The sequence below is a fragment of the Calidris pugnax genome, unplaced genomic scaffold, assembly GCF_001431845.1.
Source record: "Calidris pugnax isolate Ruff unplaced genomic scaffold, ASM143184v1 scaffold103, whole genome shotgun sequence".
NCBI lineage: Eukaryota > Metazoa > Chordata > Aves > Charadriiformes > Scolopacidae > Calidris > Calidris pugnax.
This window is the reverse complement of record NW_015090990.1, coordinates 11,206,064-11,233,682: the sequence shown is the minus strand read 5'-3', so window position 1 is coordinate 11,233,682 and position 27,619 is coordinate 11,206,064. Positions and strand designations below refer to the sequence as shown.

Sequence of the window (27,619 nt, the reverse complement as noted above, 5' to 3'; positions counted from 1 at the left end):
AAAGAAGCTCAGTAAGGCAATGGAAAATTGACAACTAATCTAAACCTTATTCTTCTAATGGCATTCTCAGACTCTGAGCAAGGTTAGGCACGTCTTTCACTAGCAGATCCTCTTGCATGTCCATGTGAACCTCAACAGCTCTGTACCAAGGGCTAAATAAATGTGTTTTCTTGAGAATATACTGAATTACACCATTAAAAGGATTATTTTTGCTTTTTTTTTTTTTTTTTTTTGTAGAATGAGCTCAGGAATATGGGCAATAAGCAAAGAATGCTCTTTTAGCTATTTAGGTTTTGACATTTTGGCCTGCTAAAAAAATTGATGCAGGGTTGTTTCCCCATCTGAAATTAAAGGCTGTTAAAAGCAAAGAAGCTCAGTAAGGCAATGGAAAATTGACAACTAATCTAAACCTTATTCTTCTAATGGCATTCTCAGACTCTGAGCAAGGTATGTATACTAAAATGTACTATGTTTCACACATGTGCGTATGGGACATAATCTCACAAAAAAATTGTGACATTATTCCCAATTCATATTAACTTTGTGCAACAATGAGAGATAATACAGAATTCTTTGCTGTCTAAATATGGAGAAATCATAATTCACCAAACAGCTCATTATACAAAGGAAAGTAGATAAAGAACCAAAGAAGAGTCTTGGTACTGGTTACAACAAAGAAAATAAACCTATTATTCTAATACAGAACTATCATAATGATCTTTCTGGATAACACAGTAGTTCAATTTTATGATGGCTTTTTACATGCTAAATAAAATATCCACTTCAGACAATCTAGCAGATATCTAACAGATGAGGAACAAGAACTTTGCTACGCATTTTGGTGAAGGAAAAGATTTCAGACATCAGATGCTAGCAGCTTGATTTCTTACTCATTTTATAGTAAATACCATAGACACAAATCAATATACAAAGAAGAATCCTACCCGGAAAAGCCCACTGAAATTTCTTTTAGGTTCAAGAACGAAATTTTAGTGAGTAAGCACTATTGGTCCACACTGTTCCAAGCAGTGGAGATTTAGCAAGATCTGAGCGTTAGGTGAAGGCAGAAGTATGACTCTTCATCTCTGCGGAGTTCCAAACATTGTTTAATTTTTAAAACTCAGATTTCAAATGTAATTAATTCTTAGTGAGGAATGAATGTTTGAAAATAATTAGTTTAGAAATAATTATAGAGGAACAAGAACAATGCTGTTGCTAATTAGAAAGCTTAACTAAGGTAAAAGTTGCCATCTTTGCATTTATGCCTGTTTACCAAAATAAACTCATCAGCATTTATTTCTCAGCTAATAGTTAGGCCTTGTTTGAGACTCAGTTGAAAATAAAATTTATTGTGATCTGAATTTGTTACACTACATTTCAACCCCTAAAGAATATCAGTTACACTTTTTTCAAGAACTAAATAGACCTGATTTTTAACCTCAAATTGGAAAGATAATATTCAATGTTGACTTCAAGATAGGTGACAAAGCAAGTTTAATATATTTATGTATAATATTATTGCTAATCCAATCTCAAAATATTTTATAAAACATTACGCAAATACAAAGATAATTGAAGATCTTGTCTGCATTTCTTCAACACAGGTAAAGAAGCTATCCTGAATTTTCTTTTGCCTCGAAAATACTCAGGATTAAACTTACATTAATTTTGTTAATGTTACTGTAATCTTCCTTGTTCAGGAGAATTTAACAAAGGAAGAGAGAGAGCATTCAGCACAGGACTACTAGAAAAGAAATGGGAGTTTGCAATCCTGACTTGCAACACTGATTGCCTTCAAATCAGGTTGACAATTCAATTTACAGCCTGCCTTCAGTTTACCTGACAAATCAACCCCTGGGCCACAAACACAATCATAAATAGTAATACAGCTTCAGAAAAAGATGTTGCAAGTGTGGCTACACAGACTGGCACAAGCAGTGAGTACCTCAATGAAGAAGAATAGTTCTGGTTGAATAATTATCTCTGTGTACTGCTCTTGTATAGCACTTATATCATTTTGATGTTCAGGGTGTAAAAGTTACCCACTTCTGACTTTTTGAAGGAATCTCCTTACCTCTTCTCTTTTCATATCCCTAAAACTCTGGGCCAGCAACATTATATGTTAGCATGAAATATCCCTCTTTCATTAATGCAGACAATTAAAAGTAGCAGTCTATATGAAAATATATTTCAGTGTTTCATAGGAGACAACATCTGGATCATTTGTACTCCTGGAGCAATAAGTAGCTTTGCCATACTTCAACAAATTATTCATACATCAAGACAGAATGTATTGCACACTGCTGATTCTATATTACAACTTCATGGTTTTCTGATTTATAAAATATGTAAGTCTGTTTGTCCACATTACCTTCAGCCAAATGCTGGCTACAGCGATTTTTATTTAAAATAGGAATAAAAACTTCCCTTCACCTTCAGAATTAATTCTGAGCAAATGCCACCAATCTTCCCATTTTTCATGCTGTCATGGATCAGTGGAAAGAAAAATGGTATTAAGATAACCTTCCTGAAACTGATTCGACTGCTCTGCTGACACTTTAATTCATAAAAGTTAGAAAATTTTCTATTTTGTTACAGCTGCGTCGCTGACAAAGCTGCTGTAACTAGTTTCACTGTCCTACATTGGAGTCTCTCCCTCCCTTTTCTGAGGTTTGTCAAAGGTTGCAAGGAAGGAAAAAAAAAAACAATTAGAAAAAACCCCATATGACGGATTTATAATACCACAAAACTTGACAAAAGAGATGGGTATATAAAACACCTACAAGTACATTGCTATTGCTTTTTAAACCTTCAAGATACCATATAAAAATCCTATTATAAACAGGATTTTCAGTTTAGTAGAAGAAAGACATAGCTTACACAAAAGCTAATGAATGAAGTTGGTTTACATTCTCTAGTTTAAAGAGCAAATAATGTATTTGCTTTTGTAAGTTGACTCCTTACAATATATAATAATAAAAAAAAATGCTGTAAATAAGCCATTTCTCTGAGCTAACTGAGATTTGCAGCATTCTTCTGGGTGCCATTCAGTGTTCTTAGTCCAGATTCTTCTGTTAAAACCAACCAAACAAAAAATCAAAACCAAAAAAAGTGCTTTCTCTATGAAACTACTTCTGAACTATACCAGAATTATAATGTAAGTAACGAGGGATGGTAAACTAGAAAATTATTTTTTTTATACTTACATATAAAAAATGACTTTTTATACTAAATATGCATTCACAGTTTTGAGCACATTAACAGAGAAAAAAAAAACAAAAAACAAACCAAACCTGTCTACATCAAATTTTATCAATATATGCTCGAAAGAGCCAATTCAAGTTTTATACAATTCTGATGCCTGTCACTTAATGACAGACAGGAAGAAAACCCAAGATAGTATTTTCAGCCCCAACAGCTGCCAAGGTAAGTGGTTATGACACAGTAAGCTTTGTTAGCTTTCTCCAAGGTCTGTGTAGAGCACAGGGTGACCTGTGAGGCCATTCCAATGTTTCTTACACACTTCCGTCCATATTAATCTTTAATCTTTTTCCCCCAGCTATGCCAAACTCTCTAATTTAACCCCTCCTGTCATTTTCGCATATGAATGCAAATACCCTTTCCTTTCATGTGGATTTAATCTGAAAATCCTCCTTTACTTTTATTATGCAGCTCCAGCATTAGTAATGACATCTAAAATAGAGTTAATTCCTCAGATTACAACTGCAACTAAAGGCATGTTAAACAGCAAGTGTTCATCTCTGCACCAGACAATATTTAAAATCCTTTAAAGCAAGGAGACCACAGAAACCTTCCCTATACTAACAGAGCTTTGTTAGTGAAAGCAAGTTTTGCAAAACTCACAGAGAATTGGTGTCTTCAGCCCTCTGGGTTATTGTGCAAGTGCAAATGAACCTCCCCGCCCTTCCAGGGTATTTCTAAAATTTCGTATTTTTTTGACAGAACTCTATGAGCAAGACTGCATTGCATTGGCCTCCACTCTGCCTGGTTTGGGGGTGAGAAAATCCCATGTCACCTCCATGGGAAACACAGGGCACAGCCCATATGCAAGCTCCTCCCCAGGAGCCCACGAGGGTAGGACCAGCACTGGCTCCTATTATGCCTTAAGGTGTGTGTAATTTTTTTCCATAAAGGTCTGACAGTGTTCAGGAGGGAATTAAGGGCAACATCTTTCAAAACTGTGTGATTTATACATACTGGAATATTTGACATATGCCTAGCATGTGGTATTCAAGTAAAACCCACAAATGCCGTACAAGCTCGAGTCAGAAGTTCAAAACGAGGAAAAAAAAAAAGGGGGGTAACATTATTTGTAAGATGAAAAAAGTATTATAGTAGGAGTTCACTTTTAAAGCCAAATACAAAAACATTTATTTCATGCAACTTAACACCTGTCTAAAATTAGAACAGGTTCTTAGATGATTTGTTAAACACAGTGACACTGTATGAAAATCAACTCAAATTGTATCTCACAGTGAGGTAACAATTTCTAATATGCTGAAAAATCTACCGTTTTGTTAATATAGATCTAAAATAGGATTGAAGCTATTTAAATCTTTATAAGATATTCCATTGGATGAAAATGGCTACAATTACCATATCATATCTGCAGTACCAGAACAGGGAACAAATTAAGCTATACTTTTAAAATATTAATTGAAAGTACAGTTTGCTATTGTGAAACTAAAGCATAAGGGTTGTCTATTTTATACAGAAATAAGTGTTTTGAGGAAACACAGGAAAAAGCAAAGGATATGTCTTTGTAGTGAGAGTTAGAACTTCTTAAATTGTTTCAAAGGTTTTAAATGTCAAATGGTTTGCACTAATTTTCATCAGAGACCAAACATTGATATAGCATTTATATCTACTGAGTTGGTAAGTATTTTTCATGCCTTTCAGAAGGAAATACTGCCTGGATGAATGGAGTGAGGTGGCCTGAAAACTGCCCGAATCCCCAGACTTGAAGAGCATTGATCTGCTGCTTACGCCCCGCTGGCAGCCAGCGACAAAGACAGCCCTGCAGGGGTGAATTCTGTCAATCAACATCTCAGCAGAGACCCGGGCGAGCACATAGAGACTACATGTTAACAAGTATGCAGGCAACATTAAATTAGGAGGATGAGATGGCACACCAAATGGCAGAGCTTCAATCAGAAGGACGCTGCGTGGCTTGAGGACTGGGCCAGAAGACGTTTCATGAGGTTCAAGTGCAAAGGTTGGCACCTGGGGCAGAAAAGTCCTGTGTGCTGGGAAGGGAGAGCTGAGCAGCAGCCCTGCTGAAAAGCAGCAGGTACTTACAGTGGGTGCCAGGCTGCAAAGGAGGGAGCAGCGCGGTCTCATTGCAACATGGGAAACCTCATTCTGTGCTGCGGTGGCAGGGGGTGTGGAAAGCCCACTGTCGCCCGCCACTCCGTGCTGGTGACATTGCACAGGTTGCCTGAAAATTGTAATTCGGACAGAAGCCCCCTGACCTATCCTCTGTTAACCCATTCTCTTCAGAAACGGCATTAAATGATGATGTCCCCCAAGGCTACAGGAAAAAAGTTAATAAAAGATATTGCACAGAATCCAGAGAATTCTGCACTATAAGAAATCGCCTTACATCTGCTAGCACTTTGCGATTTCTGATAAAGAGCGCAAATATTTTGTAGTGCATTGTTCTGTGTTTCCTCTACTTAGTAATTAATAAATTTAACATTCAGTAGGCTTAAAAAGTGCCTTCAAGAGAAAGATTTAGCCTGAAACTGATTTTTTTAATTCTAAAAATTTCATTTTTCTTTCAAGGAGTGTCAAATAAACAATTGTAAAAAAAAAAAAAAAAAAAAAAAAGCAAATCAGTGACAGCATCTTTATTGTTCACCAAGTTTCAGTTTGCATTTCAAATAATGGCATTCACAAAGCACCAGCAGAACACTGTAAAACTAAAGACCTTATTTCTGTAATTAAATTAAAAACTGACTTTCAAAAAAAAAACTGAGGATGTGCAGTTTCTGTCCCTCAAATGTAGTTGCAGTTATACACACATGTTTTCTAATAACATGGTGAACTGCACACAAAGATTGGAGCATGAAGTGGGCAATAATGTTTAATGATGTTGTTTTTAAGGAAAGTGACATAGGATAATTAATTGCTATTTTGCACACAATGTGCCAATTTGATTTATAGTGTAATGTCATTAAAGCAAGTAGGATGAAGTTAACCAAGTATGATTAAAAAACCCAAACTTTAATATATTTTCATTTTCTGATAATAACAATTGTAGAACTAAAAAAAATAAAAATAAAAAAAAAATCAGACTACATTCAACTAGGAAAGAAAAAGATATAGCTCTTTGAAAACTTCAAAATTTTCTTTGGAAGAAATCCTGTTAATCTGCAAACAGTGTTTTTTTTATACCAAACATTCATAAGCAAGTCATTAGTATTCACAATTCTTAAGAAGTTTACTTAATATTTTTTTTAGGTTTTTCATAGTTCTTCCTTATAACAGAACCATGTGAAGAAATTGGAATTCATTAGTAGCCAGTTGCCTTGCCATAAAAACAAGGGGGGGGGGGAAGTAAATGCATATCAAATAATCAAAGTGATCTCAGTTATTTAGGGACCTGACTCTGCAAAAGGAAGAAGCAGGTGGAGAGCAGGGTATGCATGGTAATCTACTGAGAACTGTTCAAGCAGCTCTGCTGGCAGGATCACATACCTTTCTAATATTTTTTTTGTTAGGTTTCAGTACTGAAATAAATATTAAATAGAAAAAAATCAAAGGCACTATGTATGCTGTGTATGTGTAGAAAGAAATACAGTGTCTATGCATGAAATCTAACCTATCATCAGTGGCTGGATGTATAACACATGCATAAATGGAAGACTAGATCACACCATATGGAATGCAGTTTTTATCTATTAAAATTACTTTTATTCTTTTATTAAAATCTGTCCCCTCCTGCTTCTAATGTTTCAGATATTTTCAAATAGAAAGTGCCAAGCCTTCTCCCACGCACTTTAACTCAGGCTTAGCAACACATGAGAGATTTGGTTCTTAATCAAAAAATATAGAATCACTTTATGAAAAACGGTAAAATATAATTTTGCACAAAAGCTATTTTGGCAACACAAGTAGTAGTCATTAGCTACAACGCATGGGAGCCTCCGCCATACTCTCAAATATAAACTTAGATAAGAAAAGTGTATGGGGAAAAAACAGAGCCAGTAAAGTAAACAGTGTGTGTGGCAGAAAATAGTTGCATTTACAGTACTATCCAGCTTCTGGAGAGAAGCCAGAGACCTTCCAATGAAATCTTTCTGTGCTTTTAACACTGTTGCAAAGCTTCAGGGAATTATAATTGTATAAACAGTTACAGGGAAATGAGATTCACTGTGAGACTATGTCCAGCCAGTGCTAAAAGTGACAATTGCATCTCCTCATCAGTCATGTAGAATATGAACTTTCTGACTAGCAATTCATATGCATTTACCAAAATTGCCTCAAATTCAACCAGTTAGCAGTTTCTCTTCAGTCTGATTATACAGTCAGCTTCCCAAAGCTAAAGCATGTACAGTAGATCTCATTCCTCTGAAATACATTTAGATGTTTTGTTATCTTCTGATTTTAAATATTGGAGGTTCTCCAGTATTTATATCATGATAAAATTCTAGTGCTTTAAAAATCTGCCTTTCACACAAGCCTAAGCGTACATATTTTAAAATTGCTTACTGTACAACTTCATATTTTGTTTAAGGCATGAACAATGGCATATGAATGGGAACAGCTTCCAGAAAAGCGTATCTTTTTGACAAAAGTCAGTCCAAGCACATCAAACCAAAGGACTAACTTGAAGCCAGAAATGACTGTGTTGTGACCCAAGAGTTTTTAACAAAAATAGTTTGAAACAAAATGGATTTTTTTCTCTTTTTCTTCCTCTTTTTTTTTTTTTTAATTTAAATTACATTACTCATAATGTCTGTTTAAAGCACCGGTTGCAGTTTTGCATTTACCACCTCTTCCGAGTGACTTTGGATAACTCATCTGCTTCTTTTGTTCTGAATTTTCAGTGTATGAAACTTTAAAACATTTCTTTTTCTTTTCTTTTTTTTTTTTTTTTCCTTTTTTTTTTTTATCTTTTAATGGCTGCTGCAAAATTAAAAAGATCCAGAAGTGGTCAGGGGCCTGGTCTAATGCACTTTCAAAAGTCCGTTATAAAGATGAATATAAATGCAAATGATAGGTTTTTCCGTAGACCCACAAACCACGCTTAGCTATAAGAAACATATTGTGCATAGTTATTTTTTTCTTCAGAGTGATATGTGTACTAGATCTACATTCTCAGTTTACCAGAGTACAGGAATTTCTACTTTACTGAAGCCAGGATCCTTTCGCAGTTCCCAGTAGGTGTCATTGGTGACCCAGGCTTCTCTTTGATTAGCATCGATAACTTTTCTGTAGAAGGGAAAAAAAAAATCAAAGCAAAAAAAAGAGAGAGGAAAAAAAGCTCTGACCATAGATCTCCATGCTTATGCAATATGAAATAAAATTCCATACCCCTCTGATCTAAACCAATACTAAAACCGATTTCATATTTCTAAAGGACACAATAAGAGTCAGGGATTTAAAAATAAAAACCAACCTCTACCGGAGTCAAAAGTGGAAGTTTTAGAAAACAGCCAACATCGCAAATCTGTTGTCTGATCTGTGTGAGCAGGTCTTAGAGCCACATAAAGCCTCTTTGGCCATTACAGGTTCTGATTATGTTCAGGGGATCAACCAGGAGATCTAGTTTGTAGAATGCAAGCCTTTTACCATTTATATTGTTTGCCTCCTCTGTATTTTGCTCATCTTCCACTACAAAACTGCATCAATCACATTCAGCCTTTTCACTTTTGATTCCTCATCCTAAACATTAGGCTATTTGGTATGACTATCCCTTGTTTCAGAAGAATACTTAATTAAGAAAACCCCAAAAAAACCCCAAACCTCTGCCCAAAAATAAATAAATTATAAATTAAATGTATATTTATACATTTATGTATACATTTAAAATAGATAGATAGATAGGTATATGATGTTCTTGTTCAGGTCAGTATTTATTACTTTGTTTATGTAATGACTTAATAACATAGTTAAATCTTAGATCCTAATATTATACTTCTATTCCACTTCAAAGTTCAAAAAACATTGGCCAAGGGGAACAGCAGTTGCTTAATGTGAGAAAATGATCATTCAATTTAATCTATATAAAATGATCATTCAATTTAATCTATATAAAAATTGCTTCAGGCAGAGGTCAGGTATCTGTTTTTCTTAAAATTGCCATTTTCCAGGCCTTCACAATTAATAGACTGTGTTGGTGATAATTCTTGCAACACTTTGTCCAGTCACACTGTAGAAAACAGAGACTTACTACTGGAATGAATAGACTCACTTAAAAAATTTGGGTACGTATTCAATGCTGTTTTCTTCCATGTACCGCCTCCGACCTCTCTGGAGTTCCTCTATCCTTTGTTTCTCAGATGCTGCTGCTTCTATATTTCCTTCCTCCAGAAGCCTGTATGAATAACAGCAGGTCCTATAGCAATTATGCAGTGTCTAGAACAAGGAATTTTCTAGCACCAATCACCACAAAAGAAAAGACAAGCCTGTTGCCTGTACCTACTTTCAGATTTAGTCATAACCTCATAAAATAAGAATAACCTTGATGTGACTCCCCAGTTACACGTACCTGACCTATAACTTAAGATATATGCTTTCTTTAGACACTTCAGGCTATCACAAACACTGAAGTATTTTGAACTGAGAATTAGGAGGGAATTAACGTCTCTTCCATTCATAGCAGGAGGGCATGACACTTCAGAGCTTGTCCTTCCAGTTTGTTATGAGGAATCTTAGCTCGGCACAATAGCTCTACTATACCAATGAGATGCTTTCTACCTTCCCTCAACTGGCTGAAACAGAAATTTGATTGCAATACTGAATACTTTCTCTGCTACCAGAATCCTCCAAATCTTAGTTCAGACTGTAACAAAGACATAGACAAAATCCAATACTCAGTGAAACACAACCTTAAAGCCACCAAATGTTAAGTGTATAAATAAGCATTCTTGCCTTTGATCTGGTCTGAATCGTGCATCTGTTGCAGGAAGAAGATCTTTCAGTAAAGGGTCTAATTCATTGAGCTCAATAGCAAACCTTGTGAAGCCATAATAACGTTCATAATTGGTTGGCATGGAGCCTGTATGAATATGCATGAGAAAGAAAAAAAGCTTTTTAAACTATTACTCTAAATATGAAAGAGGTTCATTTATTTATTTATTAAATTACAACAGCAAAAATATATATTTTACATTTATTTATTAAATTACAACAGCAAAAATATTAATATATTTTACGTACAATTAAAAAAGCACAAAAAAGCTATAGTCCAGATGGAACAACATTCACTAAATACTAATTTCAACTGCTTATCCTGCAGAGGTTGTAATTACATGCTAATAGATTCAAAACTTTTACGATCTTCCTTCCTTTTTAAATAAAAATTACTGTTTGCAAGGTTTTCAAGCTAAACATAGTTTGCTGTTCCCCAGAAAGTGGGCTTATCAAATGTCTGTATAAAAGTTAACCTTAACTGATCTTCAGAGTTAATTCTGGAACACTCTCTCACAGACTGGTTCAGCACCTTAGTGGCAGTGAGAGCAGACATTGCAGAGAGCAGGGTGCAAAGTAGGAGTCAAAATACTGTCAATACAGAGTAGGGTTCAAAATACCAACAACAATGACAATTCCTGGATAATGTATGGTATGTATGAAAGATACATACCAACAACAATGACAATTCCTGGATAATCACTTGGTATGTATGAAAGATACTGTAGGTACAAAGGATAATTCAATTCGACCTCGGTGCCTCTAAGGAAGCAGCAAGGAAGTTGAAATCAGCTCCTGAAATCACAGGAGCTCACCATCTCTGAAGATCAATCTTTTTGGCTGATAAAACAAACTCAATAAACTGGCACCTCCTATTTGCTGTATCCAAATAAGCCACCCTGCTCTCTGTGAGAAGGCAGGCAGACCCAGACATCCAATTTTTCTTTTTAATTTTTTTTCTTATATTGACCCCAAGGCCCCAGAATATTTGACCAGAAGTTAGACTGAGATGCAGAAGACTGTGACCTCTAAGAACATTTCCTTTACATTATAAAATCATGTAAATTCATGTTCGTTTGTCTAGCTGGAAATTTAATTTATCCAGTAGTATTTTGTGTATTTAAATTGATGGCTAAAACAGTTTTATGCAGTTTAGGGTTACACTACAGTGCCTGCCAGAATTTCTTACAAGTTTCTTACCTGGCCTCCATATGCATTTGGCTGAAGGTGCAACCCCACAATAAAGGCCTTCATGCCACTTTCCAAAAAGGCGATGAACCACCTTCCCTTCTTGATCTATCACAACACCCTGGACCTCATTTACATTTGAATTCCAGTAGTTCACCTGCAAGTTTAACAAAGAATTACTAGTTCACACTGGTTTTTGCTTTACCCATTCTATCATACATACTGCATGAATCTTAATATGTGGCACTAATTGTCCAAATTTTGTACCAGAAAAGCTCACCTGGAACCAAAAATATCAGAATTTGAAATTCAGATTGTCTGCATATTAATTGATTTATTATATGAGAAACCCTGAACAATTTGATATGCGGTTTTGGTAAAAGGCATTTAAATTGTCAGCACATCTGGGAACTATATTCTTGTTCAATAACCCAAATCCCACACAATTCTGCAAAAACGACACTTTGGAATTTGCAAGATCAGAGTCAGGTAGCTGAGTATACCTGTCCACATAAGGAAATCCTTTCATGGGTGCTGCACACTACTGCTAGCAGCAGGGAAGATGTTCAGCCAGTACTTGTTATTTGTTGCCTTTTGTTTCTCTTCCCTGTTTTGCTATTCTTAGACACATTTATCTCTTACACCTTCGCCTACTGAGGCAGTTTCCCATTCTCAGAATATCCATCAAAACATGAATTTCAGATTTACAGTAACGCACCATTGCTAGCACTGCAATGGTATTGATGTATTTTGTTGCAATACAAAGATAAACCTATTTTTAGTGAAAATAATTGTCAGTAACAATAACAGTGATCTATTTTGCCTAGATATTCAAATACTATGAATCAAAGTAGCATTATTTAATCTAAAGAGATAAAATACCGACTGCCAAATTCTAGTAAAGGCAAAAGTAAAATGGCACAGAAGTCTACAGTGACTTTGCATTTTCATTGTGGTAATAAAAAAGAAATTTTTACATTTCATTTTTAACCTAGACCCAACAACAGTATAGTACACAGCTATACAGCAATTCAAGACACTGATATCAAATGGTAAATGGAATATAGTCATACTGCTTGACATGGCACTCTCATTTGATAATTCATGTATTTACAAATGTTGATAAGACAAAATGTGGAAAGTAGATTTCAGAAATACTGAAGAAACAGCTTGATGTATGCTTAAACTATGCAGTTTTATGAATATATGATATGTATTACATTACATATATTACCTTGACAAATGTGAGTTTACAAATACAAACACTGCTTTTTGTGTTTCTGATAGTTATCTCTCCGTAGTGTTCTATCCACCTCCTTCCACTAAGAATATTATGTATGCAAGTAGTGACTTTGTTCCAGACATAGTAGTCTCCATACCTAAGAACAGATTAACAAGTAGCTGGTAACATACATTAATCATGATCGCTATGGACAAAAAAGTAAAGCATAGCTCCATTATCATAAATACAAGATCATATTCCTCAAAAACTTTTGAGACAATAGCTTACTTTAATAAAGCGCTGGTTCCGGGTACATTACTAATCCTCCACAGAGGCGCTCACCTAAGCTCTAGCACAGAGAACTGAAGAATGGTGCTATGAACCACAAATCAAGACATTATGAACCACTGAAACCCCGCACAACATACTCACTATCCTCAAAGCATTAAGTGCTTTGGCCACAAATCCTTTAGGAACAGGACAGTGAACCAAAGATCAACATAAGGCTGAACTGAGGCTATAAGAAAACAATGTAATTAAATCACAAATGGAATAAAATAAATATGAAAAAGAGATAACAGGAAGGAAGTAAGAAGCAGGAGCTCACTGGCACATCATTCCTTTCCCTCTGTAACAACTACTCAAAGTCACAGCATCTCTATTGTCAAACAAGGAAATAAAATGAGGGAATTATATTGCACAAAACACATTTTCCTTCAGAGCTGAGGGGCAAGCATGAAGACAGAAGAAAAAGATGCTCCTGAGTGCACTTCAATTTCGTGAGATGGATAAAGAGGTGAAGCGGAGTGATGCTTTACTGTTAGAGGCAGAAGGAAAGGCTGGCTGCAAAGTACAGGAGCAGGAATAGTACTGGAAACCAGCAGACGTCTCAAGTGTCCTCTCCTTGCGTATTGCCAGGATTTACAACTTGCAACTAGTCTTACCTGTGGTGAAACTTCTTGCTACTCTGTCAACACCTGAAGAACATGTTTTGACTTAGGTATGTTTTGAAAAATGATGTTATATTGTTACTAGTGATTGTTCTGAGGGAACACTTAGCAGTATCGAGAGCCTTCGAAAGGATAGTGTTAGCTGCTGACAGTCCTATACTGTAGCCTTGTTCTGAACATTTGATCACTACTGTACATGTAAAACTTGGCTTCTCTCCCCTAAAACATGTCTATCCCCCTCTGTCTATCATTTCCTAGAGAGTTTGTATATTTTTCCTCCAAAAACTCAAGTGGATCTTCAGGCTTAAAAATGCCTCAGTATCCTCACCTGTACACTCAGGAGAGATCAGAGCTAGCCACTGACTCTCAATGTGATATCTGCATACACTTCCCCCAATCCATTCATCAATAGATTGCAGCAAAGATTGAAAACAAAAGGAAATAGGACAGTGGCTTACTTTGGAAGAGTCACATTCAAGGTTCCAACTGGCAGAATTTCCATTGATTTCCCCCAGAATTTGTTTTTCCACCTGATATCTGAATATAATAGTAAAAGATTTACAAAACTGAAAGGACCAGTCTTGCAGTGATCTGCATAGCACACGAGGTGGTCTATGCTAGACCATCTGGTTAAAACAGGACAGTATGAGGTTGCCATGAAAATACAAAAGAAAAAAAAATAATAAAAAATGACATCAGGTAAGAAAAACTAAAGATAAGTTTTATTTTCTTCTAGGAGTTATGCTTGTGCTACATTATTGTCAAATCTCTCATGAAAACATTCAATCCGAACTAAATGCATACACCAGTAGATATAAAGAAATAAAGAGCTGCTTGTTCAACTGTGTAAAAAGAACTGCTTGTGTTTGTAAGAAATAATAATTTTCTTGGTAAAAACCTTTTTAGCAGCAAAGTATATACAGACTGCAAGTGACAAGGGAAGTTGTAACATATCTGTTTACTCTTAAGACTAAAAATTTGGAGTGAAATAATTCAAAGCATCAATTTTTAATAAGTTACTACAAAAATAATAAGTATATAAATTTTGAGTAAGTTCCAAATGCAAAGCTCAGCTTGTATAGACAAAGTTTTTACCTGCTAATAAAAAAAGTTTATGCTTTTGAATTAAAAAGTGTACCTTGCCAAAACACAAAGTTCTTCGATTCACAGTGACAGGCCGAAATGGGAGGATGGTGGCTAACCTGGAAAACAGTTTGGATGAGTTAAAATCAATTCATTTTCATTTCTAAGACCATACAATTGTTACTGCAATATGAAAATACTAAATAGCTCACACTATTATTTAGCCTATGTTGCTATAAAAACAAATCCAACTTAAGTTTGTGCTTAAAATGCTATGTACTTAAAACACTGCCTTGTGATTACTATAAAATTATGTGCCTTCTAGAATTTAATGAAGTTAACTTATACTAAGATCCTTTCTTTACTAGTAAGAAAGCAAACCATTCTAACTAAAAAATAAAAACAATATTACTTTATAAAATAAAGAAACCAAAATCTAAATCTAAACAAGAGTGTCCATCTAGAAATAAGCTTTACCTGCTCTGAGAAAAATCGAAATCCTTTATCTTCTCTAATACATTCATAAGTTTCACCAAGCACAGGGTTAAATGGCTTGCTTCCTGCTCTAAAGTATGTAGAGGCATAGCCTGATGCTGCAAAAGCAGCAATGAGAACCTGTGAAAATACAAACAAGAATGTTAAGTGAGAATAGGCAGAGATTTTTATGTATATGCCATAGCTAAGTGGTATCACACAACTCACTCCACTCAAGACTGAAATCTGGATCAATGAAGCATGGCTGAGAGTGATGCCAGACACCCCAGCCAGAACCAGTATAAACTGCATTTCTTTTGTTGATTTAATTTGGTTTTCTTCATGGTCCTAGTCAGTCTCTTTCAACAATCCCCTAAAATAACAATCTGCACAAGATATTGTTTTCCTACCTTTAAACAGGCTTATCACTAATGATCTAAAACACAGACCCAGCTCTAGTTTATGGTCCCTGTGAATAAATATTATAGTATAAATTCTAATGACAAGATCACATACCATTTTCCTATGAGAACTATTTTATTTTAGTGTCAGTTCTCACTGAGGATGTCCTTAATGCACAGTTAAGGTTCTGCCAAGAGTGGGGTGAACCTCAATTTCCTCCATGAGGAGGGTTCCCCTCTCCTCATGGTAGCAATGATGTAACACTCACATGAGCTTTTACATGTTTTGGTTTTTTTCCCCACTGTGTAATGGGTGCTCCATGCTTTATTTATTTCATGTGGTTCATAAATGCAGCATCAACAGAATTTGTACTCTTTTCACAAGCATTTCTTCAACAGTAAAAACCTTCATTCTTCCAAAACTTTTTTCCTTAAATTTAAGATACTACAGAGAAATTTCAGAGATATCTGTAGCACAAAAGGGGATCAAATCCAGGTTTCCAAGGAAGCTTTTGGTTGCACTGCTTTTCCTTCCTGTACTCTCCTGTACTCTCCTGACTTCATCAATTCCCACCTTCCAAGCTTTTCAGCAAAGGAGGCAGAGTCCTACAGAGCCCGGCACAGACCTTCACTCAACAGTTCCCTTTTTAATAAGATTATTAGTTATTAATTTATTACCATGCGTTCATAAGGATCATCTGTTTCAGCAGCCTTGTCCAAGAGTTCACTGTATTCCAGCTCTTCACAAAGATGTTGCAAGGTATTCAGAGGTTCATTTAGCTCAACTGGCATGGATACTTTGGAAAGATCTTTGCCAATGTTATTTCGCAAAATATTCCACAGATTGATATTACTGGTGTCAGGGCTGGGAGCCGGGAGACAAGTTCTCCGTCCATTCCTGAATGCACCTCCTGTTAGCTCACCATTGAGAACTGGGAAGGGAAAAAACTATTATTATAAGAGAGCACCAGATTAAGAAAAACGTACTTATCCGTTGAACCAAATCGCCACCAGAACAAGCAAGCCCAACTTCACTGATTTCAGCTGGGCTGGTCTTATATAGACATGCATTAAACCTGGTACATGAACATAACCAATGTAATTTCCCAAAGCTTAAAACGTAGCCGTATACTTTGCCGAGAAATGTTGTCTGCAACACTGGTGTTGTCCTCAGATATATTATCACTCACATCACTGATATAAGATTCATCATCAGAAGCCTAAAACATAAATAAAATATCAATTAAGACAAATACATATAAAATATACTAAAAAATTAGAAAAAAAAAATTAAATGAAACACAAATATTCAAAGAAATCATTTCTACCTAATTAGAGCTTTTAACTAAAATCAACTGGATGTTTCAATCAGCTCATACTGCCAATGCACTAAAAGTGTCAAAACAAATGTTATGCTCTTGTGTTTCTGAATTCCTTATTATGAAGCCAAATACAGATATTATGTTTGCAAAAGGGTAACTTCAAATAAGATCAGAGATGAGTAAAAATTGACAGCATAAAACACTGGGGACGGGAGGTGAGAAGAGATTCGTGCTCTTTATACAGAACAAAACAATAAAACACAGCTTGTGTTTCAGCAAAAAAATATATGGAAATTGATTTATGTTGCAAAAGAAGAAATACATCAGTGTTAAGACTATTTTTAATAAATTTTTTTCCAAAAAGTATTTTTTCCAGAAATATTACTTTCAATATATTTTACAGTGTTTTCTCATGACATAGCATTTATTATAAGGCCTATACCATTTGGGGGTGATTATATAAAGTTTTCACTTCGTTTATACCATATAGCCACACCAATTTTCTGTGCTGATACAGACAATCCAGACTAATAAAGTAACATGTACTTTACATCTGCCAGACGACAGAACCATTCCATTCTTTAGATGAACTCCAGGTGTGGCTTTGCCAACTCATGGCATGTGAGCAATGGTGGCACACTCCTATTTCCTCTTACAGAAGAGCTGTGGTAGACCACAGCACTACTGTGGTTTCATAAAAAGGTATTTTAAAAAAATAAATGTTTAAAATTGAAGAATTTATTCAGGATAGCACAGGAAAGCTGTGGACAGCAATATGACTCAGGAGCCTGAACTGTACCTGACTGCTTCAACATTGAGCCCGTGTGAGCCAATTTTTCAGGCTTTTGTCTACTTGTCTGATTACAGAGAATAACTTTATACATATAGTAAAAGACTGGTTTTTTGAAGAATATTTTAAAATCTAAATTAGTTGACTGCATAGTCAGACATAACTGTTCCTATATCATCCTTATCTGAAACTGCCGTAGTCTAGCAAGGACATGTACTGAACATAAGCTACTGATGCAAACAACTTTCAACTCAGTTTTACACTTCAGGGAACTTCTAGACCCCATCACAAAGGAGCCTCAGGTTCATTTGTCTAAATCTTACACATTCTGATACCTTTTTATTCTAAGTAGTATTATAAAAACAAACAAACAAACAAACAAAAACCCAAAAAACCAAACACCAACAATTCACCAGTGGTAGCAATACCTAAATCTGTCCAACAGCAAAGCTGCAGCATGTTGTCATAGCCTACCTCATTTTCTGACGAGCTGGCAGATAGAAGCACTTCCTGTGCATCAAAGAACTCTGAAACAGATTCAGACATAGAGAGCCTGCTCTCATTAGAAACTTGCTGAGACAGTGGCAAACTGACATGAATTTGTTCACCTGTCTGTAAATAAATCACAGAAATATAAAAGTATTATTTCTAATACAAAAGAAATATGCATAGAAGGGGTAAATCACCTGAGTTTGCCAAATTATAAGCACAGATAGTAAAACCAGCATTTTAACAGGGCTTTGTGCATACTTAGCAGATGAGACTTTGACAGTTACAAAATACAGTGTGTTTTGAAAAGTGAAATACATCTTCATTTGCGTCCTGCTCAGCATCAACTGCTAAGTTTTATCAACATGAATAATCAGAGATCTAGTTCTGTATCCAGAGGAACGATTTTGTGGGCAATAGCTGGATTGCGTCAGACAAGTTGAAGCACAAAATTCACATGAAAAGACACCTGTTTGTAAATTACATCACTGGGAACTAGCCTTGATATAACCAAAACTCTTATATAAAGCTTTATAAGGTCAGGAAGTTACAAGTTACTTTCAAAATAAACGCACTTGCGAACCAGCTTAGTAACAGATGGTTGAATATTCAGGAGGATGGCTATAGCATATATTTACATGCTTTTATTCCATGCTTGTAGTCCAAATCTCATTCAAGTTTTGCCATTAACACTGACTCAACAGTACTAAAGGGAATGGGCTCTCCATGGTTTATTATAAAGAGAATTGGACAGTAAAGGCAAGGGTTCAAAATTGTATTATGTGTATACCAGTAGGGGGCAAGCTAATTAAAATAACGGAACATATCTTTCTCTTCCTGCTATTGATGGCAGGAACACAAGGTTTCAACATATTAAGCTACAGGCTATAGGGGGGAAAACAAATTAAGATCCTCTCCCTGTACCATTCCACCAAAGGAGCTGCTGCTATGGAGGGACACAGGCTTATGGCTTAATCCCTCATTTATACAGCATGTTGCTTCTGGGAGATAACACAGATGAAACTACTGAAACCCTTCTAAACACAGTTAACTCCAGTTTACAACTCCATACCTATTAATCTGACTACAGAAGTCCTGCAAATGGTTTTGTTGACATCTTAATCCTGTAGAATTATTTTATGTAGTTGCTTCAAAATGCACTAACAACAAAAAAATCCTAAACTAGCCAAGAGGTCAAACACCATTTCTTTTTCACTGGGGCTAATGAACTTGTAGATGGGTTCATGATGTTTGATGAATTATAATGGAAATAAAAGCTCATTTCACTGCTACCTTTACATTAAATGATTAAAATTTAGAGTTTTTGTATAAGCTAGAGGAACTTGGAAAAATACGTATACCTCTACCTGAAAAAGATGCTCACACAGGCAATACCTACACACTGCAAGATTATATATATATAAAGCAATTGAGAAGTGAATGACACATCTGGGAATCTCTTTGAAAAACCTCTTCAGTCTGACACACTTGTACTAAGATAACAATGTACATATGAAAAGAACCCAGATACAAGAAAATACAAAACAGAAGAGATCGTCATCACTCAGAACTTCACTGCAGATTGCTGTCTTGTGGCACTGCCTCACCTCAGTCCTCTGTTGCTAGTCTCCAACGTGCTGGACTCTTAGAATAATTATTTGGATGTTTTCAAAAAGCAAATAAACAGAAGTAATTTTAAACCTTTTCACCTTCCTTTCTTGTTGGAAGAAATAATTAGGAGACAAGAGTATGTTAAATGAAATGGCTTATGCATAGGAAAAAAGTACTGGAAATGACAAATGAAAAATGTTTTGGTAAAATGAAAACAGAATGGTTGTCAAAGTGACCCTATTAATTGTAACATATTACAGCTTGCAAATTCATATTTGTGCTTCTCATGAGGGAACCTGACCACTGAGGAAAGCAGAAGAACAAAGACTAGGTGTTGCAAAGATGATATTAGTACAGTGATTGGTTCATAGACTGAACCTTTTGATTTCAGCAGTGCCACTCAAGATATTAAACATTTGGCCCTTTAAGAACTTGCAGGATCAGGCCATTAAATACTAAACTGTTCAGTTCATTTGGCAAGAAACTAAGATACAGAATTGGTTAGCTACTGTGTGCTACAGTCAAATACAGTAAAACCTCACTAATTCCCACAGCCCACAATTAATATTCCAAAACTGGAGTCCTTATCTGTTTCTCTGCAGAGACCAAACTGAGCTCTTTCACGAGATCTGACATATGCAAAATAAAAGACAGAAGTTTTATTTTATCTAGGGAAAATATAAACTTACTTTTTCTGTAAATGAACACTTGCCAATCTGAAAAATTCTGTAATTTGCCAGGTGCATTTCAGCTATTAGTGAGAATTAGCAAGGTTTGATTGTACTCTAAATCCATTAAAGGCCAAAGTCTTACCTCATCAGGACTAGGGATAATATTTACACTGACAACCTGATCACAAATAACAGATTCTGAATGTATTCTGTTCAAGCGACTCCTTAGTTCAGCATTCTGGTTGAGAGCCTTAAAATAAAAATTGCACATTTCATTTAAAATTAAAAAGTAAGCATTAAACAGGAAAAAAAAATATCCTAAGAAATCACATTATTTAGTGTTTTGGTTGGTTTGCCCTCAGTGATTTTCAAGAGGGAGGAGGGGACAAATATTCTCCCCGAACATAACAATGGTATTCTACCTTAATTCTTCAGATACCTCTTTGGCAGGAAACTGGTGGGTTATGAACATTATGGAAAGGGGTAGTGGATGCAGCAAAAAAGAATGAAATTGCAGAACAAACAGGAACCACCTGCAAAATGCCCAAAGAGGCAATTCTTGGTTTACAACTATACAGCCCTTTCTGAACCAAGTTTATCAGCACTTAGAGTCTGCAGAAGGAAATTGTTTCCTTTCCAGCAAAAGCAACATAATTGCTAGTGTCATTGGGTGTTTGTCCATCCAGATCAATTTGATATATTTACACTCATGTGTACTCATTTCAAACTACTGATCCATTAGAGTGTTACAAATACCAATAGAATTCAACTGGTGTCTGGTATCTGCTGATTTTTCTCCTTTTTTAAAGCCCAATCTAGATTATAAATTTGGGTGCATATATACACAGAGTCTGTTGTCTAGAAAGACTCGTGCAAGATTCTGAAATCCAGAAATGGTATATTGTTACTTATAGAACACGAACTGACTTAACCCTAATATATACCCAGCACTGAGGATTATAGAAAAGAACAACAGACATACTGTTTTAGTAAAAAATGACTGCTATAATGGAGCGAGAATCTTCTGCCTCTCCCTAGTGCGAACTCAGGAGTAGGTTGCATGGATGTACTGAAACAAAGTAGGTCCAAAGTAAAATAGGTTAGTTTAAACTACCACTAAACAGTTTAAATTATCCCATTTTGCTTTGTTCTGAAATGGTCTGGGCATGTTCACAGTTGCCATCTACCAGGAAGGGAAGGTGATGACCAACAGCAGCCTGGCAGCAGCTTCTTAAACTGCTCAAACCTGGTCATGAGAACTGGTCAAACCCGGTCATTTAACAAAGGTCTAATTTCCATTTGTTCCCCATCAAGACTATGAACTAACATGTGACAGGGACATTTAAATTGACCCTGGAGGCCAAGAACAAGAAGCCAGCATGATCACATATTTCATACAAGTTGCTAGTAAGTCTCCACAGGTCTTGGCTAAATTTGTATCAATAACCAGAAACGGTAACCCTTATCTCTTGATCTTAACCTTTCTTTGTTACAATACACAGTAATCAATCTGCGTAACATGATATGCATCTTTGTCTATAGAAATGTGCATCAATTTTAGTCTCAGAGCAAAAACCTCCAACCCACTAACCAAGTATGAAATTATATACACATAGGATGAAATTCTGTTTGCCTTTAAAACTCTGCTCACATTTCTTGCATATGCAGTACTCCACACCAATCCATTCTTCAGGGTAAAAATTTTTATGTTTCCTTGACAATGAATTAAAAAGTTTGAGCAACCTGAGAACTTAATGTTGCTTTACCTCTTCTTCCCCACTAATGCCAACAAAAATTTTTCCTTTGGCTTCAGGGGGAGAGACACTGGACAGTAACAGGTATGTAACTGAAAATCAAATTTACCCATGATTATCCTGTAATCCATCATTTTTTTTGTAGTTAGAGACATGGATATATAAAAAAAAAAATTCTGAAAGTATGCAGTCAAAATTAAAAAATTAAGAAAACAAGAATATCTCCTTGGCTGTGCTGGAAACAGCTCCAGGAAAGATATCTAGCATTTGTATAAAAACATTTGATACTTTTTCTTTATTTTGGAAAACCATAACAGATACATGCCTACACAAACAAATGATCTCCTTCAGCTCCACATGCATTGAGGTTAGACCTATGTCATAACAGAATATGTATCATAGTTCTGGTCAAGAACTTGGCTTTTTCTTAGTTCCTTCTACCTCAGGAAATGGCCAAAATACAAAAGAAATAGTCTGTCTGACAAGCTAGACCCATGTGAAATCAAATGACAAACATACCTGAGAGAGGGACTGTCTGAGGTGTGCTATTTGAGCATTGTGGCCTGTAAGATCCTGCTCTGCAACAATCTGCTTAAGCTTCTCCTTCTCTATAGCTATGCTGTTAAAGGCAGACTTCAAAAGGGAATGCACTAAGCAAAAAGAAAAAAAGAAAACAAGTGTTTTCTCAGCTACAAAACTGCACATTGACATCTACGACAATATTTCAGCAATAAAGACAGAGAGTGAGATTTCCATCCCACAATTATGGAAATTAGAAGCAAAGAGCTGAACTTCAAGCAATCCATGCCAAATTAAGTACAAGCACAGCTTGAGGTTGTAATGTGCATGCTGTATGTTCACACATATGTCATTTGAGCATATTCTTGGGGCTGAACGTATGGAAAGGTGCATATTTGGAAAACCTGTGTCCAATGTGTTCTTTTCTTTCCAATTTTTAATTTTTCTTTTCAGAGTAACAAAAAAAAAAATCAGTTCTGCTAAGACTTAATATTGCACTATTAAAGGTCTTTAAACAGGTTTTTAACATTTTTTAAGATATCAATTTCATGTGTTTTCCTATGTTTGTCATATAACATATAGCAAACTCATAACAAACCCTTTTAAAATAGTATTTTCAGTCTGCAGGACCATTCATTTGTTGGCAATAAAATGACATTTCTAAAGTACATGCTAGTAATAAGCTCCTCTTCTGTTGTTTCATGCACATGGAAAACATTGTCAAAAATGAATTGCACAACATTATATGTAGCAGTGACATTCTGATTCATCTTTGGGGAGTAATAAAGCATTTCATTGAGAAACAAAATGTTTGCAAATTCAGACATGTATTTACAAGATGCAGAAAGTAGTTCAGAACACTCCTAAAAAATCTCTCTTATCAGACATTTTACCTATCTCTATATTCGTGACATCTATGGAAAATGTAAGAAGGATAATACATATTATCTTTATGTAAGTCACCTGACCAGCTAAAATTTCTCATACAATATCATCTAATACAGATGAATTCCTTGGCCATAACTAAGTGAAGGCAATAAAGAAATACAACAGAGAAGTGCAATAAATACAACAGAGTAGCACAGTAAAGGAAAGGCTTGATATTTCCAGTTACCTTTTTGTGCCATCAGGCAGAATTCTTCTTGAAGTTTCATGTACTCAGTGGAGCACTCCAGAGGGTCCGTTACATGGCTTGGGGGAGTCTGAAACTCGATGTCTGCACAAAGGTTGGGATTGGATGAATGCAGTCGAACGGGTGACATCGTAGCACTGAAAGGGACCTACAGCAACAAACAGTGACGAAATATTGTATAAGCTGCAACCAGCCTTTTGATTCTGTTGAAGAAAACACAAATTTCTTCTGAAAACAAAAGACTTAGTTCAAAATGTGAAGAATGCAGGAGAGTGAACATGTAATCTTTACTTTCCTAAATCTCAGCACAACTGATGCAGAATTCTCTTGAATTTTTTCACTGAAACAGACAAAAAAAAAGCCTTAAATACATAGCTAACAGCTAATGATGGAGCATTTCAATTTTAACCTTTACAAAAATGGACCATTTTCTAATGCTTAAAAGATGACTGGCAGATTGAACCATGACACATGGTGCTTTATATTTGGGCATTTAAGACTACATGTAATAGAACTCTGACGTTAAAATACCAACGTTTGAAGTATGCAAGTTCCTCCACAGATCTAGAAATAGGATATTATATAATTGAGTATATCATTGCAGTTTTTCAAAACTAGTCGTAAATCTTGAGTTGAAACCCACTGTAACTATGAAGAGGGAAAAAGCATATAGTCTTTCTATCATCTAACTAAAAAAATAAACAACAACCAAAAAAAAATGAAACCAAACCACAACCTGATTTTCATTTAAAGTACATGAACCATAAATAAATGCAAAGAGATACAGCTTAGTAAGATGGAGCAAAGAATTTCATGTATTATCACTTCCACTTCTTTTTCTCCTTCTATACCTTTCAGGTAAAGTAATAAAAATATACATGCAAATTTTTATGTTATACACACATGTATCAGGTACTGAACAGTTAGTATATGCTACATATGCAGTGTATGACTACCGCTGTTATATGTGATGTGTGTGTGTGTTTATGTTGTATTTTGTTTTTATTTTACCATTTACACACATTTGTACAAAAATCAGGCCAAGAACCCAATTTTCAAATTTAAATGCAAAGAAAAGGCATGCAGAACTACATTTTGCTACTTAAATACTAAGCATTGTTAAACACATTGAACACAGTAAAACTAATTTATTTCATTATATTGATCAAATGCATAAATCAAGAATTTCCACACTGCAGCCCAATGTAATTATTCAAATATGAAAAATGGTGCCAAAATATAAAACATGTCTTCTGAGGCATGATAAAGAGCAGCAGATAACATAAAAAGTCATATTACTAAGAATTTTTGTCAACAGATCAGTTCTATACTACCATCAGTATTTGAAATTGGTACCTTATTTGATTTTATCAAATCCTTCCTGTAAAAGTTGTTATCAATATATATTTCAGATTTCAGATTCCCCAATGAAACCCTGAAAATCCTGTTGGATCTATTCATCACATCTCATTCCACTCATGGGCACATTCTGCAAATACCATTTTCCATCTTGTTTTTCCTCAATTTCCAGATACATATAGCCCCCCAAATAATAGCTCTAATGGACCTATCCAGTATAAATTTTGTTCTCTTCTATCATTTTGATTTCCAGCTATATCAACACAATAGGTACTTTTTATGGACCTCATTTTAGCCTCATATCATGATGACTTCGTTAACAGGAGATATAAATTCCTTCTGTTCGTACTGGATATCTACGCCACTATCTTTTTCACAAGTACCAGAGTGCCCCTCTCCACAGCCCAACAAAACTAGGTTAATTGACTAATGTGACTGTATGTAGCATGTTCCCAGAACTTTCTGACTGGAAGCACTGCAAAATCCAATTGCCCCAGGTGGCTCCAGGAGGGCAGAGTAGGTGGCTACATGATAGCTGTGTGTGCAGGGAGCACGTACCCAAATCTCAAGCCCATCCAGAAGGCAGGAAAACAAGCTGATCCCAGTTATAATGCAAGAGCTTAAGGAAGAGTCCCTACAGTCCCTAGTGCCCATGGTGATGGAGCAGGCTGCCCCAGCCCCACACAGACTGGCAGAGCTGCAGGTAGGCTGTCCACACACAGAGGGTGTCTTCAGTCACTTTGTGATGAACCTAGCTGAAGACACCTGCTTTAGATCCACCATTTCTGCTTCGTACCTCAGCTGACCAGGCTGAAAAGCAATGTTTCTGCAGTGAGGTTTATTGGAAAAATAACATTTTAAAGTATGTCCTAGAAACAGCATTGAATGTCACACAGCTTGCAAGAAATATACATTCACATGACAGAGACAAGAAGCTGCTTTGCAGACTGCTTTAAATACAAGAACCAAAAATTCTAGGCTGTTGACTGACATAAACTCTCCTCCTATGCATGTTTTTAGCAAAGTTTCCAAGCTACTTTCCACAACGGATGAAAAAATCCACATTGAAAAAATTCTTTCATTCTCTTGAATAGGCAACAGTCCAAGAAACATTGACAACATACTTCTCTTCCCCTTTTTTCCTTTCACTGCTGTGGTTTCTCTCTAATCCACAGTGACTTGATTCTGATTTTATTACCCATTCTTTTTTCAGTTGTTTTTTTTTTCTTTTTGTTGCTGTTTTTTTAAAAATATTTAGCTTCTTGATGCATCACTCTGGTTCCTCCATACACACACTCTTCTAGACGTGACCTCAGATGTACCTTGTCCTGACTTTTTGATTTATGCCAGGGGCGTAATACCAACTCATTCATCACCTTCTTCAGAATTGCATGTTCATGTAGGACAGACTGTTCCTGGTAGAGTGGGTTTAAGGAAAACCTTTTTCTGCCATGCATTTAACTGCTGTAATTCTGCACCCTCAGCCTATACACACAGCTTCACTGTCTGGGAGACACAAGCACTTTGCTACATCAGCCAGGAAGAATGGGTCATTGCCACAACCACTGCAACAGCTGCAGAGTCATTTTGGTGCCTCTAGTTTTCCTTCCTCCTGCACTTTTTCCTGCTCTTTCAAGACCTCCCTCAACAGGTCCTCACTTCAGCTGCAGGTAACAACTCAGCAATTCCCTGGACTCCTACTGCCTTGCAATCTAAATCCAGCTGTATTTGCTCCAATTAAGCACTCCTTGGCACAGCTCTTGCCAATGCTGTTTAACAGCTGCTGAGCCTCCTGGTTAGAGCATCCTACTGACACTGCTCAGCCATGGAAGCTGAGAAGGGGGTGGATTTCTCCACTAGGCAGGTGGACCAATGAGGTCAGAACATCAATCAATTATTGAGCACAGCATTCAGCATTAACTGATTATGGGGGATTAAATCTAGATGAGTTAATTTGGGAACTGGAGAAACATTGATTTCTCTCATGCTTTTTATGAAGGCCTAATAGTAACTGAGTTTTGTGGTTCAGGTAGCAAGAGCTCAAAGCTTAAGCAGAAGGGATCTCTGATCTGGGGAATTTTAGCAATGGGTTGGAGCAGCAGACCCTGGAATACTTTAGCCCAGTGAAGACATTCACTGCTTGGGATATGTAAGGTTTATGCATTTAAAGCTCACTTCAGTCTTTGGCTGCGGAGTCTTCTATATCTAGCTGTTGTACTAATCAGTTGATGGATTAGTACTAATGTCTATACTGTGCATTCCTAATAAGTGCTATCCTTGTAAAGCAGCAGCCGAAGACACCCTAATTTGATTTCACAAACAGCACTACCCCCTCCCAATTCCCAGTTCCTGTGTTGATTTCATAGCTGCAGATTTTGCATCAAAGACTTAGCAAATTAGCAAAGCTAAACACAGATGCTAGAGGTAGTAATATGACTTTTTGGAATTATGGGATGTAAACAGAAAGTGTCTCAAATGAAAAGGCTAACCTTACAC

At 36.0% G+C, this 27,619-nt stretch overlaps 1 protein-coding gene across 1 annotated transcript in view; it reads right to left on the bottom strand.

Annotated features, from left to right (window-relative positions):
• Positions 1 to 7,876: 7,876 nt before the first annotated feature.
• Positions 7,877 to 27,619, bottom strand: part of OSBPL6 (oxysterol binding protein like 6) — a 71,717-nt gene continuing 51,974 nt past the window's right edge. The window contains exons 12-25 of the mRNA XM_014954195.1: positions 23,747 to 23,912; positions 22,633 to 22,763; positions 20,502 to 20,609; positions 18,063 to 18,200; positions 16,609 to 16,696; positions 16,155 to 16,408; positions 15,079 to 15,216; positions 14,657 to 14,720; positions 13,977 to 14,055; positions 12,581 to 12,725; positions 11,359 to 11,503; positions 10,120 to 10,246; positions 9,440 to 9,562; positions 7,877 to 8,457 (exon numbers count right to left, since the gene is read on the bottom strand). Coding sequence (XP_014809681.1) covers positions 8,349 to 8,457; positions 9,440 to 9,562; positions 10,120 to 10,246; positions 11,359 to 11,503; positions 12,581 to 12,725; positions 13,977 to 14,055; positions 14,657 to 14,720; positions 15,079 to 15,216; positions 16,155 to 16,408; positions 16,609 to 16,696; positions 18,063 to 18,200; positions 20,502 to 20,609; positions 22,633 to 22,763; positions 23,747 to 23,912 — 1,815 coding nt within the window. The 3' untranslated portion in view covers positions 7,877 to 8,348. The remainder of the gene's footprint in view (positions 8,458 to 9,439; positions 9,563 to 10,119; positions 10,247 to 11,358; positions 11,504 to 12,580; positions 12,726 to 13,976; positions 14,056 to 14,656; positions 14,721 to 15,078; positions 15,217 to 16,154; positions 16,409 to 16,608; positions 16,697 to 18,062; positions 18,201 to 20,501; positions 20,610 to 22,632; positions 22,764 to 23,746; positions 23,913 to 27,619) is intronic.